This window comes from Crassostrea angulata, unplaced genomic scaffold, assembly GCF_025612915.1.
Source record: "Crassostrea angulata isolate pt1a10 unplaced genomic scaffold, ASM2561291v2 HiC_scaffold_77, whole genome shotgun sequence".
Lineage (NCBI taxonomy): Eukaryota > Metazoa > Mollusca > Bivalvia > Ostreida > Ostreidae > Magallana > Magallana angulata.
Genome location: NW_026441632.1, coordinates 271,257 through 296,344, shown reverse-complemented (window position 1 = coordinate 296,344; position 25,088 = coordinate 271,257). Strand labels below are relative to the sequence as shown.

Genomic DNA, 25,088 nt, shown 5'->3' with positions numbered 1-25,088 from the left:
AACAATTAAGTTTTCTACTAAAAAGTATAATCAAGTCCTAATCAATTTATATCATAATAAAATGTGTAATCAAATTATTTACTTTTAAACAAAAGTTTTGCTAACGCGGGGTCTAAAAAATTTCATTGAAATCTGTCTCTATGAGTGAGGAAAATTTTATTTAGCGGCCAATATGTGCATAAAAACTGAATAATAACATATTAACGATATATATTAAAGTAAAATTTCATTTTAATTCATAACTGTTAATTTGTTTTCGAAAATTTACAAAGCAAAATTCTTTTTTTGGGAATGTATTTCGGTCTGTAGACATACGTTCCCGCCCATGAAACAACAAACCCTTTGGTAAAAATATGCTAAATAACAATAATTAAAATCCCTAAAAAGGAATTTTTGTTTCACCGGGGGGGGGGGGGGGGGGGGGAGAGAGATGTTTTAGAAAACATTTCCGTTTTCCGTTATTTTCTTTTATGAAATGAGCTATTTTAATCCAAAATACAAAGTTATCTCTCTTTGTTTTACCAAATCATTTATATTTGATGAAAATATACACAAATCTTTACATTATTATAAAAAATTAATTTTAATTAGACAACTTTTAAAAAATGACTTTTAGTTAGGCGGCTAGACTATGCTATCGTTCGCAGTCCTTTATCTTATGACTAAAATTTGTTTTCACACAAATTACATAAAATCTCATCAAAGCTTTTTTCAAACATAAGTGATAAATTTTATGATTGTCAGATCTCTTAAGACAATCTTAAGAGTTATTAAGATACTTATGTGGAACCCAGATCTGTCTTTTGAGGATGTTGTTCTGTTCTGTTTTGTTTGGTTTTTTTTTCACTTTAAGCAAAACGAATTAAATATAAATTGATATTGAAGTTCATTTACAAGTGGTGTACAACGTTCGATTCATACCTTGTTTGGTCAGATGCATATAAATATATTGGATGCAAACATAGTATATGTAAATTATTTTGCTTCAAATTCATTAGAGAAAACAATATAATTAAAAAAAAATAAGGTACTCATAATGGCGGTAAAATACACAACATATTAGTTGTTAGTTGTCAATGTCAAAATTGTAAGTCTATATTAATGCATAATTGAACTAAATGACGACATGTTTACATCCTAAAATACAATACATGTACTTTAAATGTAAATATATCTTAAGTTTCTCAAAGTGATTGCGAACCAACAACACAAACAGAATGGATTGGCGTTCTAGTAGCCTAGATGACAATGCACTCGCTTATCGCCGCTGCGACCTGAGTTCGATCCCCCTTATCGGTAGAGGTTGTTTGTGAAATGGTATGGTGAGCGTCCGCTTGGACACGTGGGATGTCTCCGGGTACTCCAGATTCCCCCCAAATCAATTACTCCCTTGCGCTAATATCTGTGCAAACGAAATATATTTATATAAGTTGTAGGATTTGTTAATCGATCGTTGAAAAATAATTTAAGTTCAGTTAAGTTTTAAAAGAGTAAAAAGAGACAGGAATAAAGAATCTACATATTAGTATTCTTTATTGTATTTGATTACTTATTTATATAATTTATATGCCTCTAAAATGCATATAAAGACAGTTTAAAAAAAAATTGTAATATTGTACTCATGAATCGTTAAAATATAAAGTTGGAAATTACAATAAAAATTCAAGGAAGCCGGCAGCAATAAATAAAAGCTTGAGTTGAAATGTTAGGTGTTAAATTTAATTTCAAATTCGTGGAAAAAAATGTTCGTGACTTTAGATTCACTTCGTAGATCTCGAAATATTTATGTTTATGTTATCTTTTAAAACAAACTATGCGGTCATTAAACAATGCTTGAACATTTCGTGTATGTACATTATCTTAAGAGCCACGTCAAGGATTATTTCAATCTTTACAAGCTTAAATTGTTTTCTTAAATGTCATCAATATTACAAAATCTCGTTATATTTAGGGTGAAATTTTTTTTATGTACATTGTGGTTATGATATATACACTGTAGACGAAATTGATAAAGAAATAAATCACAAAGGAAAAAGTAATACCGTTTTGTTAATTCACTACTATTCAATAGTGAAAAATAGTTTTGAATACCTCTAAATATGTATAATTTCATTAAAATGGTTTGCTGCAATTCTTTTTTTCAATATTATGAGTAATTTAATGCAGCTCATTATAAACAAAACTTATTATTCAACTTTGTTTTATTATATCGCAAACCCATTGAAATGAAGCAGTTAAAATTACTAAAACAACGCATTAAGAAAACTTGAGCCACGAGGAAATTATGGTATCATTAACAATTATTGTGTTCCATTTAATAACCACACTCTCCTTCGACTAGCTTCTATATCTAATTTTCATCATTTTTTAATCCATCTATTGATTGTTTCTTGAACTATTGGTATACCTAAACTTTAACAACGTTTTATAAGCAAACATTGTAGGCCAATGACTTCTAAATGTATATTAATGTATATTCTTTTTCGATTATTCTTTAGATATCAACAACCATAAGTGTGTCTTGTCACATATCAAGAAACACTGTGGAGGTTGTAGATGACTGTCCAGACAGTAAAGAGAAATGGGGGGAGGCTGCAGCAAGAAAAAACTGTACAGTTTATGCCAGTCAGTGTGATAAACCCCAGCAACTTGTGTACCATTGTGTCATCAATTCCTATACAAATGAAACACTAGAGTTGTGTGCTTATGGAAAATACATATTATCAGGTAACAAAACTATATGATTTGCTTTATATTGTAAAAATACGATTAAAAATATCGTAGAGTTCAGTAAAACATAATCATGACCATTGTAGTTTTTTTTAAAGGATCATTTGGAAACTTTTACCAAACTTTTAAAAAAACCCTGTAAAGATTTGTATATAAAAAGTAATGTCCATAAGTGTTTCTTGCAATTTTTTTTGTCAAAAACAACTCCATTAGAAACGCCTACAAAAAGAAAAAAAAAGTCCCATGGTTTTGGTTGTTAATAATACAAAACCACGATTCTTTACCAATAGTGGGACCTTAGAATGGGCTACATCGCATTTGTGTTATAAGTATGTAAGCACTATTATATATTATTGATTCTGAAATGTTCAAGGCGTTTTGCGGTCTCTCGAGGAATGCGATGTTCAACACTGGAACCCGTAAGGAAAACTGTTCATGAATACCTTGACGATAAGTAATATTCTATTGTTTCTATAGAGGTGGATATTATATCCTAAATACATACAACACTTGATATGAATATAATGCTTATTAGTTACAGATGTTTCAGTTGTTTAACTTGAAAATATAGGAATATGCAAACTTTTTGCAATTGAAACCTTTTATCATCTTTTAGTAGTACCGCGGTTTCATTTTCTGATTATTTTATAAATATAAGAATGTAACATTTAATTTTGCAAATCAACAATTTTTTAAATTTTTTTTTCCCGTATTTTATGACAATGTATGAAACAGTGAATGAGATAAAAAAGTAATATGATCATAATTCAAGACTTGACAAAATTGAACGTATCAATTTCATCATATAAAATGGGAAAAAAAACATTCATTGCCACGTGTATATTGACATACTCAGGCACGTAGCATCAGGGGGGGGCCAGGGGGGGCCTGGCCCCCCCACTTTTTCTCGCCGCAACAATTTTTTTAAAATTTACATATAAAAAAATGAATTATAATGGAGTTGGAAACGAGTAGTCAAATTGAATTTCCCCCCCCCCCCCCCCCCCCCCCCCCCCCCCCACGGATTAGGAATTTCATGATTGGGAGGAAAGAAAATTTTGGTACGGAAGAATTTTTTTGGAAGTACAGTTGAGTCTACCCCCCCCCCCCCCCCCCCCCCCCCCCCCCCCCCCCCCCACGGATTAGGATTTTGAAGATTTTTGGAAACTTTAAATTTCCCTTTTTTTTTTTTTTGCTTGTCAAGATTTTTTGGATGGGTCTGGCCCCCCCCCCCCCACTTTCAAAAACGATGCTACGTGCCTGATACTTGCATACAGTTGTTTGTTCAATCAATGATGACATGGCTAGCTCGGTTAAAATTCACATCTCAGTTTAGATCCTCACTCAACCCTTAAGAGAAAATAAAAATTTGGTGTATTCAGCGTAGATTCTCAGTCAATGTCATTTGAAAGTCATTCTCAATTTCTGGCATTGCAGATTCTGAGAAAGCCTCGGTTTCATTAAGAGCAGCCATTTTTTGAGCTGTAAGAATTTTTTAGTGGAAATAAAGAACCCTAAACTGTACACGATATACAGAAGTTTTTTTTTTAATGTTCTAGACCAATTTATAAAGATGCAGTAATCAAAGAAGAAAAATATTTTTTTTCCGATTTTTTTTTCTTCAAAATATTAAAAAAAGAACAGACCCTATTCTGTTGATTTAAGGTCTAAAATGTAGTGGAATGGTCTCACTGTCACTACCTCAGTACTAAGCAACATCACGAGAGAAAATTGACTCTTCGATAGTTTCTTTTGAATCTATCACTTGCTTCGTGATATTTTCTAACGAATCAATTTTAATGAAAACTTGCAACATGATAAATAAATGAAAAAATAATAATACACATTTGAAGTACTTATCATTCAACTAGTAACCTTTCTGCTTTGAAATAATCTCCTTCTTTTTGCTTTCGTGTTTCGTGTATCCCGTGCTGAAAGTTACATTTTTAAGTTCACTTAAAAATAGTTCACATTCAATAGTACATAGTTATAATGCAATACACGATATTCATTATTAATATAAATCATGTTTATAAATGATAAACATAAAGCAACCATGCCCAAAGCCATGGCAGGCAGTTACATTTACATTACATTACTAGTAAATCATTACGTTATAAGTCTTGTTTGTTAACCAATATGTCGCCTACATGTTATCACTGCCAAATGGCTAAGTTTTTTTCAGTACATTTATTAAAACATTCTGTATTGTCTATATCCGACTGGCCCGCCACTGTTTTTCACTGCAACTCATTTACCAGATATTGACTTTAATATACCGTCTATTTACAAAATTGCACGAAGACATACTATATAATGCAACATATTAAAACGTTGGGATTTGATCTATGTAACTATGGGTGTCCGATGGCATGCTTAGTTTAACAATGTGGATGTAACCATGTTCATATAATGGGTAATTTGTTGCTGTAACAAATTCGCAAAGTCTGAAGGCACTGCGAACTTACATACCAAAGCTGTAATCTCCATTTTCTCTTCTGTACTGGAATTTCATCCGATTTATTCGCCCGTTAGTTGCAGAGTTTCTAAAATAGTTATCTCAGTCAGCGATCTTTTGTTTGTATTGAAGAGACTAATGCAGCTACTTCAAGGATCAGAGTTTTTTTCACAAAATAATTAACGAAAAATATTATAATCGCAGTTATAATATGCAATTTTATTTGAGATGGTTGACAGTTTGTTATTGTCATTTTTCATGAGACAAAATTATTTCACAAATAAGTGAAGTGCAGTGAAGTGTATCAACGAAAAATATTTATCGTTTGAATGGCATTCCGATCAGCAACCACACATGCAAAAAATCATATAATTGCTTCCAAAACCTTTTGGAATTTATGGAGCACTTGTCTTAACAGTGTTGTACAGAGGAAATAATCAGATGAAATTCTGTTCTGCTAGTAGAACATGTTTTCAGTTTATCGTGAATGTTGCATGATAACCTTGGCTTTCATAATTCAGATATATTCTTTTAAAATTCCCGAAAACTTGTACTTTAATTTATTTCTTTAATAAAGCCGGTTATTTCTACCGTAGATGTTTAAAATAATTAAAAGTTTCTTACATGGATCTTTCAATTCAGGGACGGGGTAATCATAATCAGTAATCGTAATCATCTGTAATCGATTACAGGTTGCTGAGTAATCATGAGTAATCATTCATTTTTCTGATTACAAGTATTCGTACATGTAATTTAATCGATCGACTACTCTGAAAAAAGGCCAGTAACCATGATTAACATTTGATTACTTTCATGATAACAATGGTAGAATAAAAAGTGCTTTGAATCATAGATCATTAGAAATATTAGTTGAAAAAGATTGATTCAATTTAAGATACGGTTTCAGTGTAGAATGAGTGCAGGTATGTGTTTTAGCTACTGAGATATTACATGTGTGTTTTAAGTCAGCTAAAATAGACTCGTTCCCATTTTTTAATTCATATATTGTGAATAACAATTCATAACGGCAAGAAGCTAATGCTCAGTGTATTTCATTAGCTGAATATAACAAAACTGTATTGCCAGAATTAATTTAAAAACCGTCTAAAGAAATAAGATTTTTTAAAATCATTAATCTTAATGAAGTGCACTAATAGAATACATTTACAGTACTATTCACTTAAATCATCTTTGAAATGCATTTGAAAAATACAGGTAAATCTCAAGTATAAAGCAGACTTTAAAATGTTATCAAACACAATTCACACCTATTGTTTTGTACTTAATTATCAAATGTATGCAAAACGGGAACACACCCTAGGATAGTACCTTTATACATGTAACAACAATGGTATACCACAGTGTTCCAAGTCAACCATTGTGTTAATTGTAGTAAAAGCCTATACCAATTTGTAGTCCAAGCTCTACATATAGCTATGCAGTTAACTACAGTAAAACCCGGTTATAGCGAAGTCCTAGGGACCAATGAATTTACTTTGTTTTATATGTAATTCGTTATATCCTTATATCGAATTCGTAATAATAACTATAGTGAATTCACTAAATACATGTTTTCTTTCACAATACTATAATTTTTGCTATTTGAGGATTAGAATAAAAATACATTACATTAATACCTTTAGTAATCGGATTGTGAGCCAAAAAATTAATATAAAAATAAATCCATTCAAAGTATTACGTTAAATGGAAGTGCTGTAAACTGTAAAGAAATTCGTTATAAAAGCTTTAAATTTTGTTATTAATCACCTCTACAGGACTCAACATCAGTTCGCTATATCCGTGTTCGTTCTAAACGAGTTTTAATTAATGTGTTTTCTGTTTAATCTGTATAATTAAAACAGTGTCTTATTTGATGGATGAATTAATGTCATTTCTTTTTAGAACACAGAGATATAAACCCAAATTGATGTTTAATGATGATATAGAGTACTAAAAAAGCTTGTAAAAATTGATAACCTGATATCAGAATTAATACTCCTGTCATGAAAACTTTTTTTCTAAAACATTTAGATCATTTCTACATGTATATTAGAATCAAATATTTATAAAAGGGTCTGGCCACGCATAGTCACCAATTTTCCTTATATTTCATACATGGACACACCCAGGTGTAAAACGTAAAAAACCACTAAAAGTTGGTTGCTAGGGGTAACCGTTGCCATAGTAATCAAGGCTAAAGATGGAAAAATAGCAAAACTTACCTACATTAAAATGCCATGTTTACATCTTTACCCTCGGTTACCATGGCAACGGGACCACATAGCAACAAACAAATGGTGTTAGGCTTTTTTACTTACCAAAGTCTATCAAATTGTCAAGTATGAAGAATATCCGTGACTATGCGTGGCCACCGAATTTTGATTCTTACATAGAATCGATCTTAAATATCTAAACTAAGATAAAAACCCCACCAACTATTGATAATGTAATCGACAGTTATCATAAGTTATCATGATTACAAGAAGGAAAAGTAATCTAATGTAATCGATTACTTCTAAAATTGGATGTTATTAGCTTGTAATCGATTCCTTTTAAAAACCAAAGGAATTGTAATTTAATCGATTACTTTTGAAAGTAATTGACCGCATCCTTTCATGTCTTTAATTCACACATCTTCGCTAGCCAAGGGTTTCTGATCCGCACCGCTTCTCACGTAAACAATCCCGACTTTTGATAGCACGATAGGCCAAGGGTTCGTGAGAGGCGGTGCGGATCAGATACCCTTGGCTAGCGAAGATGTAATACACACTGACATCATTTTCCTCTACTATTTTATACTCGAACGAGACGATCACTTCATATAAATTTCTACTGTTGGTCCTCGCTTTTCACAGCACCAAGACAAGCAATTCCGACGATTTACATCTTTGATAACTACATTTTCTTTATTCCGATCACTTGAACCCACTTTTATGTAAATGAATCCAAAGTTCATTCTTTTTTCTATACTTATTAATCCAAAACAAATCAATTTTTTTAGTTTACTTTTACAAACCGCTTTTACGTCTGTAGACCATTGATGTAAAATAATCATTCCTTTGCAGGAGACGTTTGTAAACTATTGAGCCGTATTTTTCAAATATGTTTTTAAGCTTCTAGCAGTATATCTTGGTATACGTATTTTACATATCGTTTGCAACCCATATTTTACTTTTGATTCAGAACGTGATTAGTACAAACACGCAGCGGTTTTGTCCAATATCTGCTGTATCTTACTGTAGGTTTTCATTATATAGCTTTAATTGATACGGATTTCGCTTGCTTATATTCCTTCTGCTTGCATGTGTATCCATTATCAAGTTCAAGCTTTTTCATTCTCAAATTAAGTATTGTGCTTGGGGTTAGGGTTTTATTCTTTTGCATTGATGTTACCCTCAATATGAAGTACTATGCTGTCAAGAAGAAAAGAAATTATTTGTGCCTATGAATAATAATTAAAAAAGTTGAACAATATTATGAAAAAAAAACTAATTAAGATAATTTCCTTTACTATATATTGCAACCCTATGCGCATCTTCAATAGCACAATGTTATTGATGTAGGTTCATTATATTGCAACAGAGAAGAGTGAAGAAAAACCTGACTGGAACCAGATAAAAGATCAAAGTCAATATAGAAAGACTGAGATCGGGGTATTCCATCTCTTTGAAATATGCTTTTTACAGGTTACTGCACAGAGTACAGTTTCCTGGGAAATCGAATTCAACAGAACTTCAGGACAAATTGCACTCAGTTTAAGGAAAATCCATGCCCAAGTGGTTACCATTCAACCGAAGCATACAAATGTAGGTTGTGCTGTATTTACATGTTATGAATCATGGGGTTTTCTCGACTAAAGACGCTATCTTTTGAATAACCATGCATTGACCATTCATTTTATTAGCCACGGTAGACGTTTCCAAGTGGTCCGATGAATGTACGACGTTTGCTTAAAATGTTATAACGCAACACTGTTGAGGCTTACTATGAAAATATCACCGGCTTTAAACGTTCATAAAACCATGCATCTATTATTAGAAAATATTTATGTAAATTTATTTAATCAATATATAAATGTGATATTAAAAAAGGGTATAGTAAGTCCTACATTGTATGACAATGAGTGTGGTCCCCTGAATGACATGTGTTGATAATTCTCCCGAATGGAAGTCATAAAAATCAATATTACAAGGATATACACTTATTTGAATTAAAAATTGAAATAATAATTGAATTCTACTGTCTAGTAGATTTTAAAGAGTGTTGCTGCTTTGTATATAGTTATTCCTTTATTAGGATAGATATCAAAGAAATAAGCAGCGGTTGGAATTTAAATGAACTTTGCTTAATATTTTACTTATTCATTAATTCATTCTATAGATTTCATCGAAGCAGCAGCCTCCTCTTTTTTAAAATTAAATTAAACATTTCCTTAATTTTTATCTAAAAGATCGTGATGATCTGTTAAGCGTATGTCCTTGTATAAAAGCGGATTCCGGTAGGCTTCCCGATATCAAACACATCGAACTTGTACATTGTACACTCTAGAAAAGAAATAATACACTCTAAAAAATTACCACATTCCAAACCAAATCAAGCTTTAAAGATAGGATTGAATGGTATAATAGTTGATTTAAGAATATGCTTTGTTCAATTTAAAATGCATTTTCCATGTTAAAAAATTGTATTGATCCGCCTGTCTCCCTACACAAAATATGCATCAAAATTTACAGTATAACGTCACATCGACAAGTGCACCGCGATCATTCAGTTGTTTATATTTATCGGTGTTTGACTTATTTGAATACAAAGTTGCACGCATAGGTGATTTTTAATGTAGAGCAATGCTTTCGTACCCATAACAATCGGAAACTACGTTATTTATTGACATTTTTGACGACTTGATGTTTTGTATGATGTCATAGTTAACATATCCCGTACTTTCTTGGTCGGCGCGACCCCAAATTAAAGTAAACCTTAACAGTGCTTCGAAGTGTTTTTTTTATATTATGATACCTTTAGGGGGTAAATCATCTTTAAAAGGACATCGGATCCTCTCGGTATAAATTCATATAAAGGAATGTTTTAGTAAATTAAAGACGTACGCAGGTTGAAGTTATAAATTTCTAAGATTAAAAAATAAATCGCGAAAAGAAGCATACTTTTCACATATGGCAACGACTTTGTACCTATAGTCTGTCCTAAGATATGTATACTGCACATTTGGACGAATTTTAATAAAAAAAAATACACCAACCTGTGAAAGAAGTGCAATTAAAATCGATAAAAGGGAGAGTTCCTCGTAAAAGTTCAATGGAACGAAAACAGTTTCCCTACGGATATTCATAACGGGGAATGTTGACATCCTTTCTTCATTCAGAAGTCACTCGGATGACCTCGCGCAATTTTTCAACGTTATCATCCGGGCTTCTTTTTTTGGTTGATGCAATGCAAAATCACCGTGGACTTCCTATTTTTAGCCGTGTATTGAAATATGACAGGTTAGAGGGGGCGTTTCAAACGGGAAATCTTTGAATTTTTTCATACTATTGAATAAACATCGTCTGAATCAAGAGGTATTTATAAATATCGAATATTTTAAGAATCCATGCGGCAAAAATATCTTGGGACAGACTATATAAGAAGTTGTCATTTACAGAATAAAAAAAAAAAAAACCAAAAAAACAAAAACAAAAAAAAAATTTTTAAAGAAAGAAAAGAAGAAAAAAACCCATAATAAACTCTATAATTCAATCAACAGAAAGTGCAAGTCTTAAAAATATGGATAACAAGAAGAGTCGGTACAAATATGCTCGTCTTCTCTTAGAATTGATATGATATGTACTTATATGTTTAAAAAAGAGTTTAAATTTGACATACTTCATTGACCAAATAAGTCAAAGGGATATGACATAACTCTTTATAGTTTTGACTGACTGTCCTTTCATGAATACAATCTTTATATACTGCACTTACTGCCATGCAAATGAACATTCATAACAATTATAGTACAAGTGACAAAAAATATAATAATTATTTTAAATGTATGTAATCCTGTTTGTATAAGTAGATTAGTCTTTTGAGAGAGAATAAAATGCAAATACATTGTACATATAGATATTTTAAAATGACTCTAGGTATTTTAAATAAGTTGTTTTGGTTCATGTTATAAACTCTCTATCTGTATACCTGTATCCTCTTTTCTCTAAAGAAAAAAAACCCCATATTTTTGTACAAAGTATGTTACGTGTTTGTCTTGGAACATTGATTAAACTTTAGCACGGTCGATTATACTGATCACCATTATATATATAGAAAATATCTAAAACCCAACAAATTCCTCAGGCTGTTTATTATATATACTAGTATTTTGTATTGTGTTGGTATAGATATTTTTAAAGCTAGGAAAGTTCCCCAACACATTGTTAAAAGAACGATTATGTGTAGATGTTAAGAAAACACATAAGAGTGAACAGGCTCATCTAACCAAAAAATAAATATGAATATTGTATAATCTTTCGCTCAAAATTTTAGCTCACCTGAACTGAAGTGCCAAGCATTTTTTATTCCTTCTTTAGAACCACTGGGTACAAAGTATCCTTATAGAAATGAAATTCTATATTAGTAAAATAAAGGACAAAACCCTTTTTCAAAGGTAGATAAATGCAACACTATGAAAGAAGGGGTGCGTAGTAAAAAAAATATTAGGAACCATTGCACTGCCATCATTTTCACTAGAGCTTGTTTATATAGTAAAGATTTTACTTTTTTAAATCGTTACCCCGGACTTATCCTTGGGTTCCCAGAGGGGTGCAAAGTTTAACATATAAATATATAGAAAAAAGGTTTTAAAAAATTTCATCTCAAGAACTACAACGCTTCAGTTTGTCAGATTACTATGCAAGCATCCTAAGAGAGTGAAGATCCTTAACTGTTAAAATTATGACCCCCATAATAATACTGGAACCCAAGAGAGGTTCAAAGTTTAACATAGAAATAAATAGGGAACATGTTTGAAAATCCTCTTTTCAAGAACTACAATGCAACAATATGTGATAATACTAGACAAGCATTAATACAGGGGCCCAAAGAGTGTTCAAAGTTTAACATATATTGAAAGGGATTTTTTTAATGAAATAGAATGATAAAAGGAACTTATGTTCAGGTGAGGGATGTGGTCCAAATGCCTCTTGTTTCGATCATTTTAAACATTGGGATAAATAGCATCGAGGATAACCACATCTTTAAACTTTTGTTAAGAATGATATAATTTTTTTGTGATTTGAATGCATGGTCAATAAATTTGAATATAGGCTGTGGTTTTTATAAAATAGTGAAATATATTTTCTCTTTCTTCAATGGAATCTATTCGCTTATTACAGACCCAGGCTGTTACAAGTTGACAAAAAAAATGACGACACAACCTATATCCAATCCAAAGAAAGGTACATTGTGTTCTTACATATACATCTTGTTTACACATTAAATATAAAGGTGACATACTAAAAACGAATAGAGCAAACTTATAGGGGATATGTACGAAAGCCGAGAAGGATCATTCGAGATTCGAGATTCAAAATACGAGATTCAAAATACGAGATTCGAGATTCGAAATTCGAGATTTAATATCTAAATTAACCAATCAAATCATGGATCTGAAACCTGTATCCTAACAACATCAAACTGTTCTAAATAAAGATCATTCGTACATGCTCTTTCCTACAAATAAATGTCTTAATAGCTCTTATATAGTGTTTATAAAATGGTTAAATTAACATTGATGAATTAACCCCACACAGTATAAACAATTAAATTAGAAATAACACTGTTGGCTTTTCGAATCTAAGTTGTTTTGTTTGCCCTGTATGTATTTCCCCCCGAACAATTTTAACCCGAAGTGTATTCGCCCCAATTGTGTAAAAATCGGCTCGCGAAGAAAGATCTGTTTAATCTAAATGTTTTAGCTATGAAACGAAACTCAATGAAATAATCGACATGTCAAAATATAGGTTATGATAAAGTTTTAAACCATAGAAGATATAATGATTTACAACCTCAAAGACAAAAATACAGATAGGAATAGTGTATTGTAGGGTATGGCAATGCCATTGTCGATATGAGAGAGAGAGAGACAGTCAGAGAGACAGACAGACAGACACAGAGAGAGTTTTGTAGTGTCAAATTCACTTTTGATTTAGAATTTGAAATTGATTTGATTTGTTACAAGCATATATAGACAATAATTAAGCCTCTAAAAGGGAGGAGGTAGCTAGGGTAGGGCAGACCAACTAGCAAGCTTTAATTTTAACGGTGTTAGCGCACCTGTGATTTACAGCGACACTCTCTCTCTCTCTCTCTCTCTCTCTCTCTCTCTCTCTCTCTCTCTCTCTCTCTCTCTCTCTCTCATTACCTAGCATTTCCTTTTCCGTGAGGGGGTTTGGGGTATTTGTGATGTCTTACATTAGCTAGCGAAAATGATAAAAAAAACATGAAATTTTCTTTAAATTGTGTGCGGATGTTGTACTCCAATAATCTGTTTTCAGTATATACATTTCAAGGGGGGGGGGGGGCTATAAAGTCCTAATTAGTTTGCCAGTTATTCTGTCCTCACTTTGTTTTCTCTTCGTTTTCCAGGTTTTTTTTTATTTGGCTCGGCAAATTAATATAAAACTTTCTGCGTAGTTCCATAACGATGCACTGTAGATAAATTATGTGTAGTTTTACTTTTGATAAACAGGTACATAACCGTACTTGATTTTTAATTTGACTCTTATAATCGGATTTAATATTCAAATAAATATAGGGTAGGAAAGAGTAGACGGGACTTTTTTGCGCATATCCTACTGTACCATTCATTCAACACAGGTATTAGCACTCATCGAGTTCGACTTGCTTTCCTTTTTTTCATCCACTGGATTTAAAGCTATTAACTTTTGAAAATATTTTGAATTTATGGCCTGATTATATAAAAATAAGAGCTGCGCTGGTGCATCTATTTAGTAAACCCAAATGGACCAAAATATAACCAAATGAATCTAAAAAAATTGACAAAATTTGTTTTAAACGTACGACTCTTTTTCAATTCTAATCGGGTATGTCCTTTAGAAAAATCTTGAACCACACACATTTTAGCAAATAAAACGACAATTGTTTCATTGTTTTATGGGGGGGGGGGGGGGGGAGGGGGAGGTGGTGCCGGTAAAGGACATGTATTGCTTGTGGCAGTTGTGCTATACTCTCATTTGTTATAATACATGTAGGTAATACTACATATTGATATAAAATGAAAGTTTCCAATTACACTGTACATAGCTTCTATCATGCATTTTGACCCGTGCGATAGTTTAAAACAATTTTCAAAGCATTTAATATAATTCAACCGATCATTTTTGAAATTTAATTTTCTGGATCCCCGCCTGATACGTCCGCCTTCTTGTATATTAGAATTACATGTACGTTGACCATATGTACACATTTACATAATCGGCTATGTTATGGGACGATAACATTTTTTATCAATGTTTTTGCACGATATGTAACAAATAACAGTCTATTTGTTGGTTTTTGCACTGATTATTTGAGATAATTTGCCGCCATCTTTTATGCATTCCACACACCACTCACAGTTTCTTTATTTGGTGATCTGTGTGCATGGCGACAAATTGGTAAATTTGCACCACTCACCCCTTAATTGTAGCTTCATCCTGATTTCATTTTATCTGGCTAAGTGTAATGTAGTAGTATATTAAATACACACATCTTTGTTTGCAGTGCTTATTTACATCTTTAGAGATTTACTTACAAAAAAAGTAAATATTTGTATGACTTATATGTAATTATTGTCAATTTTGGTGCGGGGGGGGGGGGGGGGGTAGGAAACTACAGAGAAACTTAACTTGGCTGTGAAACATATGCTTTTATTCTTTCTTGTTTATATATCAATGAATGAATTATAACAAAAAACATGTACAACAATTAATTTTGAAATATTCATGCACAATCAAATTTTTAAAAAAGTTTTACTGTTCTCTGCACAAGAAATCGGCAATGTGAACAAATTGGCACCCTATCATCCCTACCTTTAATTGTAGAGAGTAGGTATCCTTCTATATTGAAAACAATTCCAAAAGTAAGACTCATAATAAGTTGTTTACTGAGGAAAAGGAAAAAATTGTATTTATTAATAATTCCGTATGATGTGATAATATATCAATGATTTGTTTATAATCATAGTACTAGTGTATCACTGTATGCATACATAAAAACGATAAGTAATGCTTATATTTATTAGTGAAATAGGACAGATTATTTATATCTAGATTATTTAGATACATGTACTAATCTTCATGCGGGGATCTAGAAAGGAGGGGGTCAGGGGATCTGGACCCCCTCCTCGGGAAAATTGGAGCTTATTAAATTTACATAGTAAAATTTTTTAAAATTGGCCTAGGATCCCCTACAGAAAAAATTAGCTACGCTTATGAGGTTCTCTACCATAACCGCATTTTTACACAAAAGGGGTGAATAAACCCGGGTTTTAAACTATTACTGCAGGTGAAATACCCCAGGGTTCAAACGCATCAGGTGGATATGCACCAGGGCAAACAAAATCATTTAGATCCGCAAAGCACACTGCATTATTACTAGTTTACTTAGATATTCTGTGTAAAAGTAAATACACATAATTATTTAGTTAGGTAAGGAGAAGTGAACATAGCATTTATTAAGAGCTATTAAGACATTTATTTGTAGGAATGATCTTTATTTAGAACAGTTTGATGTTGCTATGATACAGGTTTCAGATCCATGATTTGATTGGTTAATTTAGATATTGAATCTCGAATTTCGAATCTCGAATCTCGTATTTCGAATCTCGTATTTTGAATCTCGAATCTCGAATGATCCTTCTCGGCTTTCGTAGATATGTGACCATCTTGTCATCTGAGAATAAAAATGTCAACATTTCTTGAACTTGCTTGTCTCTGTCCAGAACTGGCCATACATGAAATTGTTGTCGAAAGAAAAAAATGAGGTTTTACATGTCTGCTAGTTTGAATGCAAATTAATCATACAAGCACGGATCAATGCTTTTTGAATCGTTTAGAACAGCTGTAGAACTGTGCAGCTGCAAAATTTGACCTCCTTTCGTATTTTATCTTGTAAGCGGAATTGGCATACAAAACAGCACGTAAAACAAGTTTATTCATTTATTATACTTGTTTAGAAATCCGTTGTGGCTATATTCTTACCAAGAGGCCCTTGCTTTTAAAAACATTTCTTTAATCATAAAATAAAGTTATAACATGACTCAAGGGGTCTATTTTTTTAATGTAGTAACAAATTGATATACTTGAATGTGATAAATCTTATAGTTTGCTCTCGAGAGAGCATGTTTGCTTAATAAAGGTTCTAATTAAGATGCTGCATTTTTATTTAGCCCATATTTACATCTGTATGTTAAAAGGCACATTTTTCTTGTTTTGTAATGGTATACGCTATCAATGCAGTACACTCAATAGCACTGATGTCATTTTAAATTGCCAACAGAGAGAAATATGGTCGTCTGATTGCTAAATTTTTTTATTAATAACAATACATTATGAACAAAATTATAGATTACTATTTGTATTTGATTGGTAAAGAGAGTTACGTGACAGAGCGAATAAAATGTCGTGTGTCCTGGGAAAAGAATATCGAGTCTCACCTCTTCGGAAATCTCGATATGTTTCATTCCAAATATATGAAAAAGCAAATATAACATACGATGTTGACAAATTAAATCTCAAAATAATTTAATCATTTGAACTCTCTTGATGCCACAAAAAACAATTTTACTTTTGATTCGACTTTATGAGAGAAAAGAGAGACAATAAGAAAGAAATTACGAAACAATCACAACGTTAATGCTTTTGACAAGTCGAAAATTATTAGAATTCGACGTATGTTGTATAATCATATGTTTTTCGATACAATGACATTTTTATTGCATGAATGTTTTGGAAATATGAAGCTTTATTCCCACAGAAAATTATTTTTCCCTTGGGCAAAGCCCTCTGGAAATATGATTTTTCTTAGGGTAATTAATCTTCACATTTCCCTCGCCATCATGCAATAAATGTTTAATGTCTCCTAACTTTGGATCTAATGATTGCTTAACATCTAAAATTTGCTATATATCAATCCATAAGTATTGGTAAATTAAAAGAAAGATACACACGTTTGTAAAAAAAAGATATTCTAAAGAATAACAAAGAAATTAATTCTTTAAAGCATTTTAATTCTTATATCCCACAGAGAGCAGATGTGTTTTCCAGGGTGTTCAGAGCCCTACCATCTCCTCCTTAATTCCGCGCATTAATTTAATAGCAATGAAAAAAAAAAGAATAGACAGAAACAATATAATTTAAAGAGAAGCCCCCCCCCCCAAAAAAAAAAAAAAAATGTACGATTTAGTCATTTATAGAACGTTAATTACAAAAAGAGCTAGAGGAATTATTCATTTTGTTTAGACATTTTATTAAAAAAAAACACCACCTAATTTGCATGCTTTTCTCTCAGTTACTTTTACCATGCACTTGCGCAAATAGTTTAAGCGTCAAAAGGGTATAAAATGAATATGCCTAGAGTATTATTCCTGAAATTAAATAACCCCTGTAATCAATCAATACCACCGAAAAGTAGATTGTATTTGGGGTCATGCTTTCTTTATAGAATTCATCGTACTGGCAAACTTTGGATATGGTTCCCAAATTTAAAAAAAGGGCGTATAGTACAGCATTTGTTCCTTAGATACCAAATATTTCAAACCCGGAAGTATACTTATTACTTTCATTTCAACAAGCACCCACTAGAAAACTACCCCATAAGAATTGAGCCACTCCCAAAAATTGATTAATTCAGTGAAGTCATGTTAGGTTTAAAAAGTATTTCTATGTCTTGAACTTGTTTAGCTTTTCATGACAGTCAAATGAGAAACTTCTATTTAAGCATGAGAGAGAGAGAGAGAGAGAGAGAGAGAGAGAGAGAGAGAGAGAGAGAGAGAGAGAGAGAGAGAGAGAGAGAGAGAGAGAGAGGCATTAGCGTTTTCTCAAAATATTGACTAAAAATAAATATTAGGGTTAAATGTCAAATTCTGCAACCATTTTAGCTCACCTGAGCTGAGGGCTCAAGTGAGCTATTCTGATCACATTTTGTCTGTCGTCCGTCTGTGTGTAAACTTTTCACATTTTCCACATCTTCTCCAGAACCATTGAGCCAATTACACCCAAACTTGGCACAAAGCATTCTTAGTCTAAGGGGATTCAAAGTTTTGCAAATTGAGGATCACACTTTTTTGCAAAGGAAGATAATAAGGATTATTGAAAATTTTCGAGATATTTCAAAAAATCTTCTTCTCACAAACCATTAGGCCAGGAAACATGGAACTTTTGTGGAAGCATCCTCAGGTAGTGTAGATTCAAAGTTGTGAAAATCATGACCCTCGGAGGTAGGGTGGGGTAACATTGAGGGGTCGACTTTTTACATAGGAATATATAGAGTAAATCTTCTTCTCTGAAATCAATCCGCCAGGAAAGCTGTAACGTGTGTGGAAGCATCCTTAGCTGGCGTAAATTGTGAAAATCATGACCCTCGGGGGTTCGGTAGGGCCACAATCGGGGGCGGGGGGGGGTTGACTTGGACATTGGAATATATATAGAGTAAATCTTTAAAAATCTGTTCAAGAACCATTTCGGCAGGAAAGCTGAAACTTAGTTGGAAGCACCGTGGAGTAGTGAGATTTCAAGTTTATTCAAATCATGAATCCCGGTGGGTAGGATGGGGTCACAAAAGGGGGGGGGGATTTTTTTAACATAAGAATGTATAGAAAAATATATTTAAATCTTTTTCTAAAAACCATTTGCCTAGAAAAGCTGTAACTTTAGTGAAAGAAACTTCAGATAGTGTAGATTCATATTTGTTCAAATCACAAACGTTAGGAGTAGTGTGGGGCTACATTGGGGATTCAGTTCTACAAAGGAAAACATTTTAATTATTCACAACAATTGAAATGTTATTATATATGTTTTGACTTATATGCAAGCATTTTTATATATTGCTGTTTCTATAACATTGTTTAAACCTTGACCCCTGGACGATTATTAGTCCTCACAAGGGGTTTAGAGTTTGATGTAGGTTTATATCCTGTATGTAAACAATTGTTAAGGGTCTTTTTGAGAACTGCAATGCTGAATGTAATATGACAATAAAATTATAGTTTGTTTGAAAAGGAACTTGATTATAAACATAAAAAAACAGGGGAAACAGTTTTTTTGGTACAGTCAGTTGAAGCATATCTTTTACAACATACACCATAGCATAGCATAGCATTTAAATCTCATAGCATAGCATTGAAATCTCATAGCATAGCATTGGAATCTCATACCATAGCATACAATCTCATAGAATCGCATTCGTCATATCATACCATAGCATAGCATACAACATTATTTTAACTCGGTTTTAAATGTTTTTATTTGAAAAAATAAATGTTTACATGATGGATTTGTGGTAAACTTTTGCTTCTTATTATTTCACTTCGAAATGTGTGGAACTCTTCTGTGTAGGGAGGCGTTTTTGTTCAAATCTCATAGCATACCATAGCATAGCATACCATATCATTGAGCCCTTCATTTCAATTTCTCATAGCATAGCATACAAATCGCATAGCATACCATACAAATCTCATAGCATATCATTAAAATCGCATACCATAGCATAGCATTGAATTGTAAAAGATATGCATGAAATGACTGTATATGATCTACATTGTCCAAATATTTTGTATTGTAACGTGACGGACTTGTCAATGAAATTAAAACAATAGTTCTATTTACAGTTTATTTACGTATTTACACATATACACTACAAAAGCAAAACACATCACTTATGATGAACTTAAAGATCTGTCCTCTTTAAGTCTTACTCTCCGACTCTCCCTCTCTTTCTCTTTCTTTCCTCCCCTCCCAGGGTTTCTCAGCCACAAATCACCCATCATAGCAATCCTTGGCTAGAGAGAAAATAAACAATTTAACTAATGATCCCCCTTTTCCCACAGGTCTGATAAGATATCAAAGACCCACCAACTGCACAGACGGATGGCATATTAATTTAGTACCAGCTGGACATTTAACGGTTTACTCAGACTTACAAGATCTCTAATAAACATAAACATAAATTAGCCAATTTATCACATTATTATGACTCCATGAAGCTGATTTTATCATGCCTATTGTTGCTCAGGTGAGTGATGTGGCCCGGCGCCTCTTTTTATTTTAAACTCCACCTTGTTTACATAATTATATTAAGCACCATTTAATATGTAAGTAAGTACATTATTTGTGAAATAGGTAATGTGTATGCTTTGTGCCTAAAGCATGGTGAAGGTTCTAATTTCAGAACAGATTATTCATATTAAGTTATATAATAACGACTCTTGACGAGCATTCCATGTTTAGCTTGTATAAGTAACGTCATAGTGAAACATTCCAAATGTTGGTGCTTGTAAAATTCAGCCGCTATGTTGAACATGCATCCTGTATAGAACAATGCTCCACATAAAATTACAAAACTAAACGTTAAATATATCGTAAAAGTGCGGCCAAATATATACTTTGTTCTCAAAACACATTAAACACAATGTATATATATATATATATATATATATATATATATATATATATATATATATATATATATATATATATATATATATATATATATATATATATATATTTCATGGCTTTGTTGGTGATTGACCAGAAACCCCCCCCCCCCCCCCCCCCCGAGCTGACAGAAAAGTTGTTTGAGTATGTATAAAAGTAAAAACATTACCGTGATTCATTTCGCCTCCTTATTTAGAGCTAGGATCATTAAACTTGTCAACTACCGCATCGTAGGACCTGGATATATGCTACCCATATAAAAGTCGCCTTGGCACTTTTTAATAATGTTGCATAGTAACAGGTTTGCAACTCCATGTACTACAACCTAATCAATGAATGTATTTGGCTTTTTTTAAAAACCATTTTAGCTAGATATTTTGGTACCAAAAGGTTAGTATCATTGGCAGTTGATGGATTTTGCAAAACAAACATGGGAAGTTTACATATAGACGTTTTAACGTGTAAAATAGCAATATGTAGATGTTTTCTGTTTACAAATTTAAAATATGTCATTATTTCTCAATGGCATGAAGAACTGTTTGTTGACCTGGGTCATTTGTACTTAACGTTTAGAAAGGTTTCATTTTCACAATTATTCAAACTGATGATGGGAGAAATCTTTACAGACTAACAAATACATGTACATCTAATTACCAGATTACCAAATTACAAAAAAAAAAGATAAATAAATAAAATCATTTTAACTATTTGGCATTAAACTTTTCGAACTTATTGAATTTCCTTTTTTAAAAAACCCACTAACATTGCTTTACAGTTTTCCATGGACAAAGTATTCTAATACCAGCAATCCAAACTTTTATATAGTCTAAAGTATTTTTAATATTTTGTAGTTAACATGTACATATCTTGATATAGATTGTGTCTTTATCTAATATAAAATTCAATGAATTTATATTATTGACTGTTTAAACAGGGTATAAAGATATACCAAACCATTCTCTAGTTGACATAATTTGACGGCTACCTTTTTTGTTTATCTTAAATACGTTAATATGAAAATCAATAATGGAAACAATAAGTAATAATAATAATAATACTAGACTCTTGTTGCTATAGCAACAAAAAGGTCTTCCGTTCCTCATGTATTAATCTGCACAAAAAATCAAGTTATCTTGTAAACAGAAAATTGATATCATATATACATGTTGCCTTTCCTCAAAGTTTGGATGTTCAAGTTTTTGTTAGTTATAATATCTCGTTGAAAAAAAGGTTTTGTCTCGGGACCGGACACGAATAAACGGAAGTGATTTAAAAAACGGAAAATAGATATTTTAGTACATTTGCATACAGTATGTTACTGTTAATCACATTGAGTAAAATGTTTTTAAAAAATTAAAAGTTAAAACAAAACGTTCTGTTGCTTGAACACTTCGAGTAATAACCGGAAGTGACGTAGGACCAAATGAAACCCGTTAAACACATGTTAAATCAATGACCATTATCTATATAAGTTTTGTGTCTTGATCTATCACAGTTTCTGAGATCTTTTGGGTACTTTGTTTTACTTTACTACTTAAGATATTTGAGATGTCTCACCGGAAGTAGATTTTTTTTTACCCGGTGTAGATGACCTTTTGTATTTCAATAGCTACAATGTTACTTCGATGCTAAATAACCAAATACTTATAAAAAATCAAAATTGGGTGTACTTCCTGTGACGACCGGAAGTTACGCCGGATAAAACAAAATAGTGTTAACACTTGTACATACATAGGTCTATCATCCCACAAAGTTTGGTTGTTCAAGTCGTCAATGTTTTAGAGATCTCGTCGAAATAAGGATTTTAGTCTCGGGACAGGAAACGGACAAACGGAAGTGCTCAATGAAAATTTAATTTATTATTTCTTGTTTACTTGCCTATCTCAGATTATTATTTATCAAAGTAACTGAAACTATCAAATGAAAACAGTTAAACTGAAAAACAACTTGATTTGTTTGAACTCTTCCCGTGTTGACCGGAAATGACGGAAGACAAAATGAAACTAGTTAAACACATCTTCAATCAAATGTCTATCATCCGTGAAAGTTTCTTGCTTTGATCACTTATAGTTTCTGAGATCTCGTGGGTACAAAATGTGTTTTAAAAAAGCTACCTGAGATAATTGAGTTATCTCACCGGAAGTAAAATTTTTTTGTTGATATAATATCGCATAGATAACCTATGTATAGATTTGTACTTATATATTTATTATATGGAAAACTAATTTAATGCTTAAAAATAATTATTTTTAAAGTGCTTCCGGTGACGACCAAAAGTTACGCCGAACAAAACAAAATAGTTTAAACACATTTACAACTATAGGTCTATCATCCCACAAAGTTTGGATGTCCAAGTGCTTGCCGATTCTGAGATCTCGAGGGAACAAGGTTTTTTGACGCAGGACAGGAAACGGACGACCGGAAATGAATTTTTAAAAAATTAAAAAAAAGGCTCGAGATATTATCATTCTCTCTCATCCCTGAAAATTTCAGGGAAATCTATCAAGCCATCTCTGAGAAATTCTGCCGACAAAAATGGGGGAAAAAAAGAGAAAGAAACAAAGAAAAAACACTACAATCACTTAATTAATAATAAACACTGATAGTACAGATATACTGTTGCTACACTTACAATTATAAATAAGATAATTTTAATCCAAAAAGAGAAAAAAAGATAATATGTTATATGAATTTGAAAATATATAATAAGCTTTTTGAAGCCATTTTTAGGTTCACTGCAAACTCTTTTCATGTAGCCAGGTATCGCTTAGAGATATTTTGACAAGTTTAAAATTGTTATCTAAAGAAAACCATGATATAATTTTAAAATACTTTCTTCAATCTACAAGACATACTAATATTAATAAATTATTTTAGAAATATAAAAAAAATTAATCATAACTACAAGTATGCGTAATTTATTCCAGGAGGGGTGATAACAATTGTGAACTCAACAGCACGTGCTTACGATGAGGCTGAAACAAGAAATATATCTAAAATGATTGATATGGAACGGTATGTTGAGTTTTCTGATCATTCAGGATGAAGTTTTGCCATTTATTCAACATAACGTTAACTTACATGTCTGAAAAGATAAGCGATTGAAAAAAGTATACAGTCACTTTTTAGACACATATTTGCTGACTAAATGACAGAGATTCATCTTTTCATTTTAATTACAATGATTTATCAATCACTTTAAAAAAATAGAATGAATATTATATTTCGTTTTGTACATCCATTGGTTCCCACAGTGTGTATATCTTATTATATCGTTGCGGGTCTCCCTTTATTTCTTTAATCTGTGGTACAACTATCAGGTCGATTTATATATGAATTTTTAATTTCGTTCAGGAATTTTGGAAATTTTGTTTACCATTTACTTCTGTCTTTAATTAGATACCAGATCATCATAATGCAATTACTATTTAATATCAGAGCATTGAAAAAAAGTATTCGTTTTGATTGAGGTAATTCAAATAAAATCACATATCCTAAAAATGATATATCTATTACTAACATTTGATTAATTTCATTATTCTGTTGAATGAATCGTTGTCCATTTTTAAAATAATTTTTATTTTAAAATTAAATTTGTTTGATAAACTAAATATACCTTAATTTAAAAAAAAACATATGATGAAAGATCCATTTAATGGAAGCGTTTGAAGCTAATATAGAAATTTATGTTTTATTGATACCGACCATTTTATTAAAAGTGAAATATAAATAAATCATAAATTCGAATATCAAAAATCACCAAAATTGGGTGTTGAAAGCTCTGTTATAATAATTACACATACCAGTCATTCTTTTCCGCAAAATGATAATAGATTGATTTAGATAACAATTGCAACATGCACATACACTAATGCATAACCTATTTTGACATAATGAAACAAAAAGGCACTATACTAATCACGTATATCCTAAGAGCTTGAGAATTAGAAAAAGGAAATATAAGTAAGTTCATTTTAAGGTCAAGATCTAGTAAATGAAATGTGTCAACAGGTTCATAAAATTTAAGATATAAATTCTTTCATTGATGCTTCATAACAGTAGCACTGTTTGAGAGGGTGTATTGGGGCTAACATTTTTGGTAAACACAATGAAAATTCATGTTTTAAACTGTCATTTTCAATGAAATGTGAAGGAATTAAGGAACAAAGAACTGTGAACGCTAACGCCTGTTTCCTGCC

At 31.8% G+C, this 25,088-nt stretch overlaps 1 protein-coding gene across 2 annotated transcripts in view; it reads left to right on the top strand.

Annotated features, from left to right (window-relative positions):
- Positions 1–25,088, top strand: part of LOC128168995 (uncharacterized) — a 47,142-nt gene that overhangs the window by 1,956 nt on the left and 20,098 nt on the right. For both annotated transcript variants that reach the window (XM_052835166.1, XM_052835164.1), the window contains exons 2-5: positions 2,499–2,727; positions 8,875–8,994; positions 12,571–12,633; positions 23,817–23,904. In XM_052835166.1, coding sequence (XP_052691126.1) covers positions 2,499–2,727; positions 8,875–8,994; positions 12,571–12,633; positions 23,817–23,904 — 500 coding nt within the window. The remainder of the gene's footprint in view (positions 1–2,498; positions 2,728–8,874; positions 8,995–12,570; positions 12,634–23,816; positions 23,905–25,088) is intronic.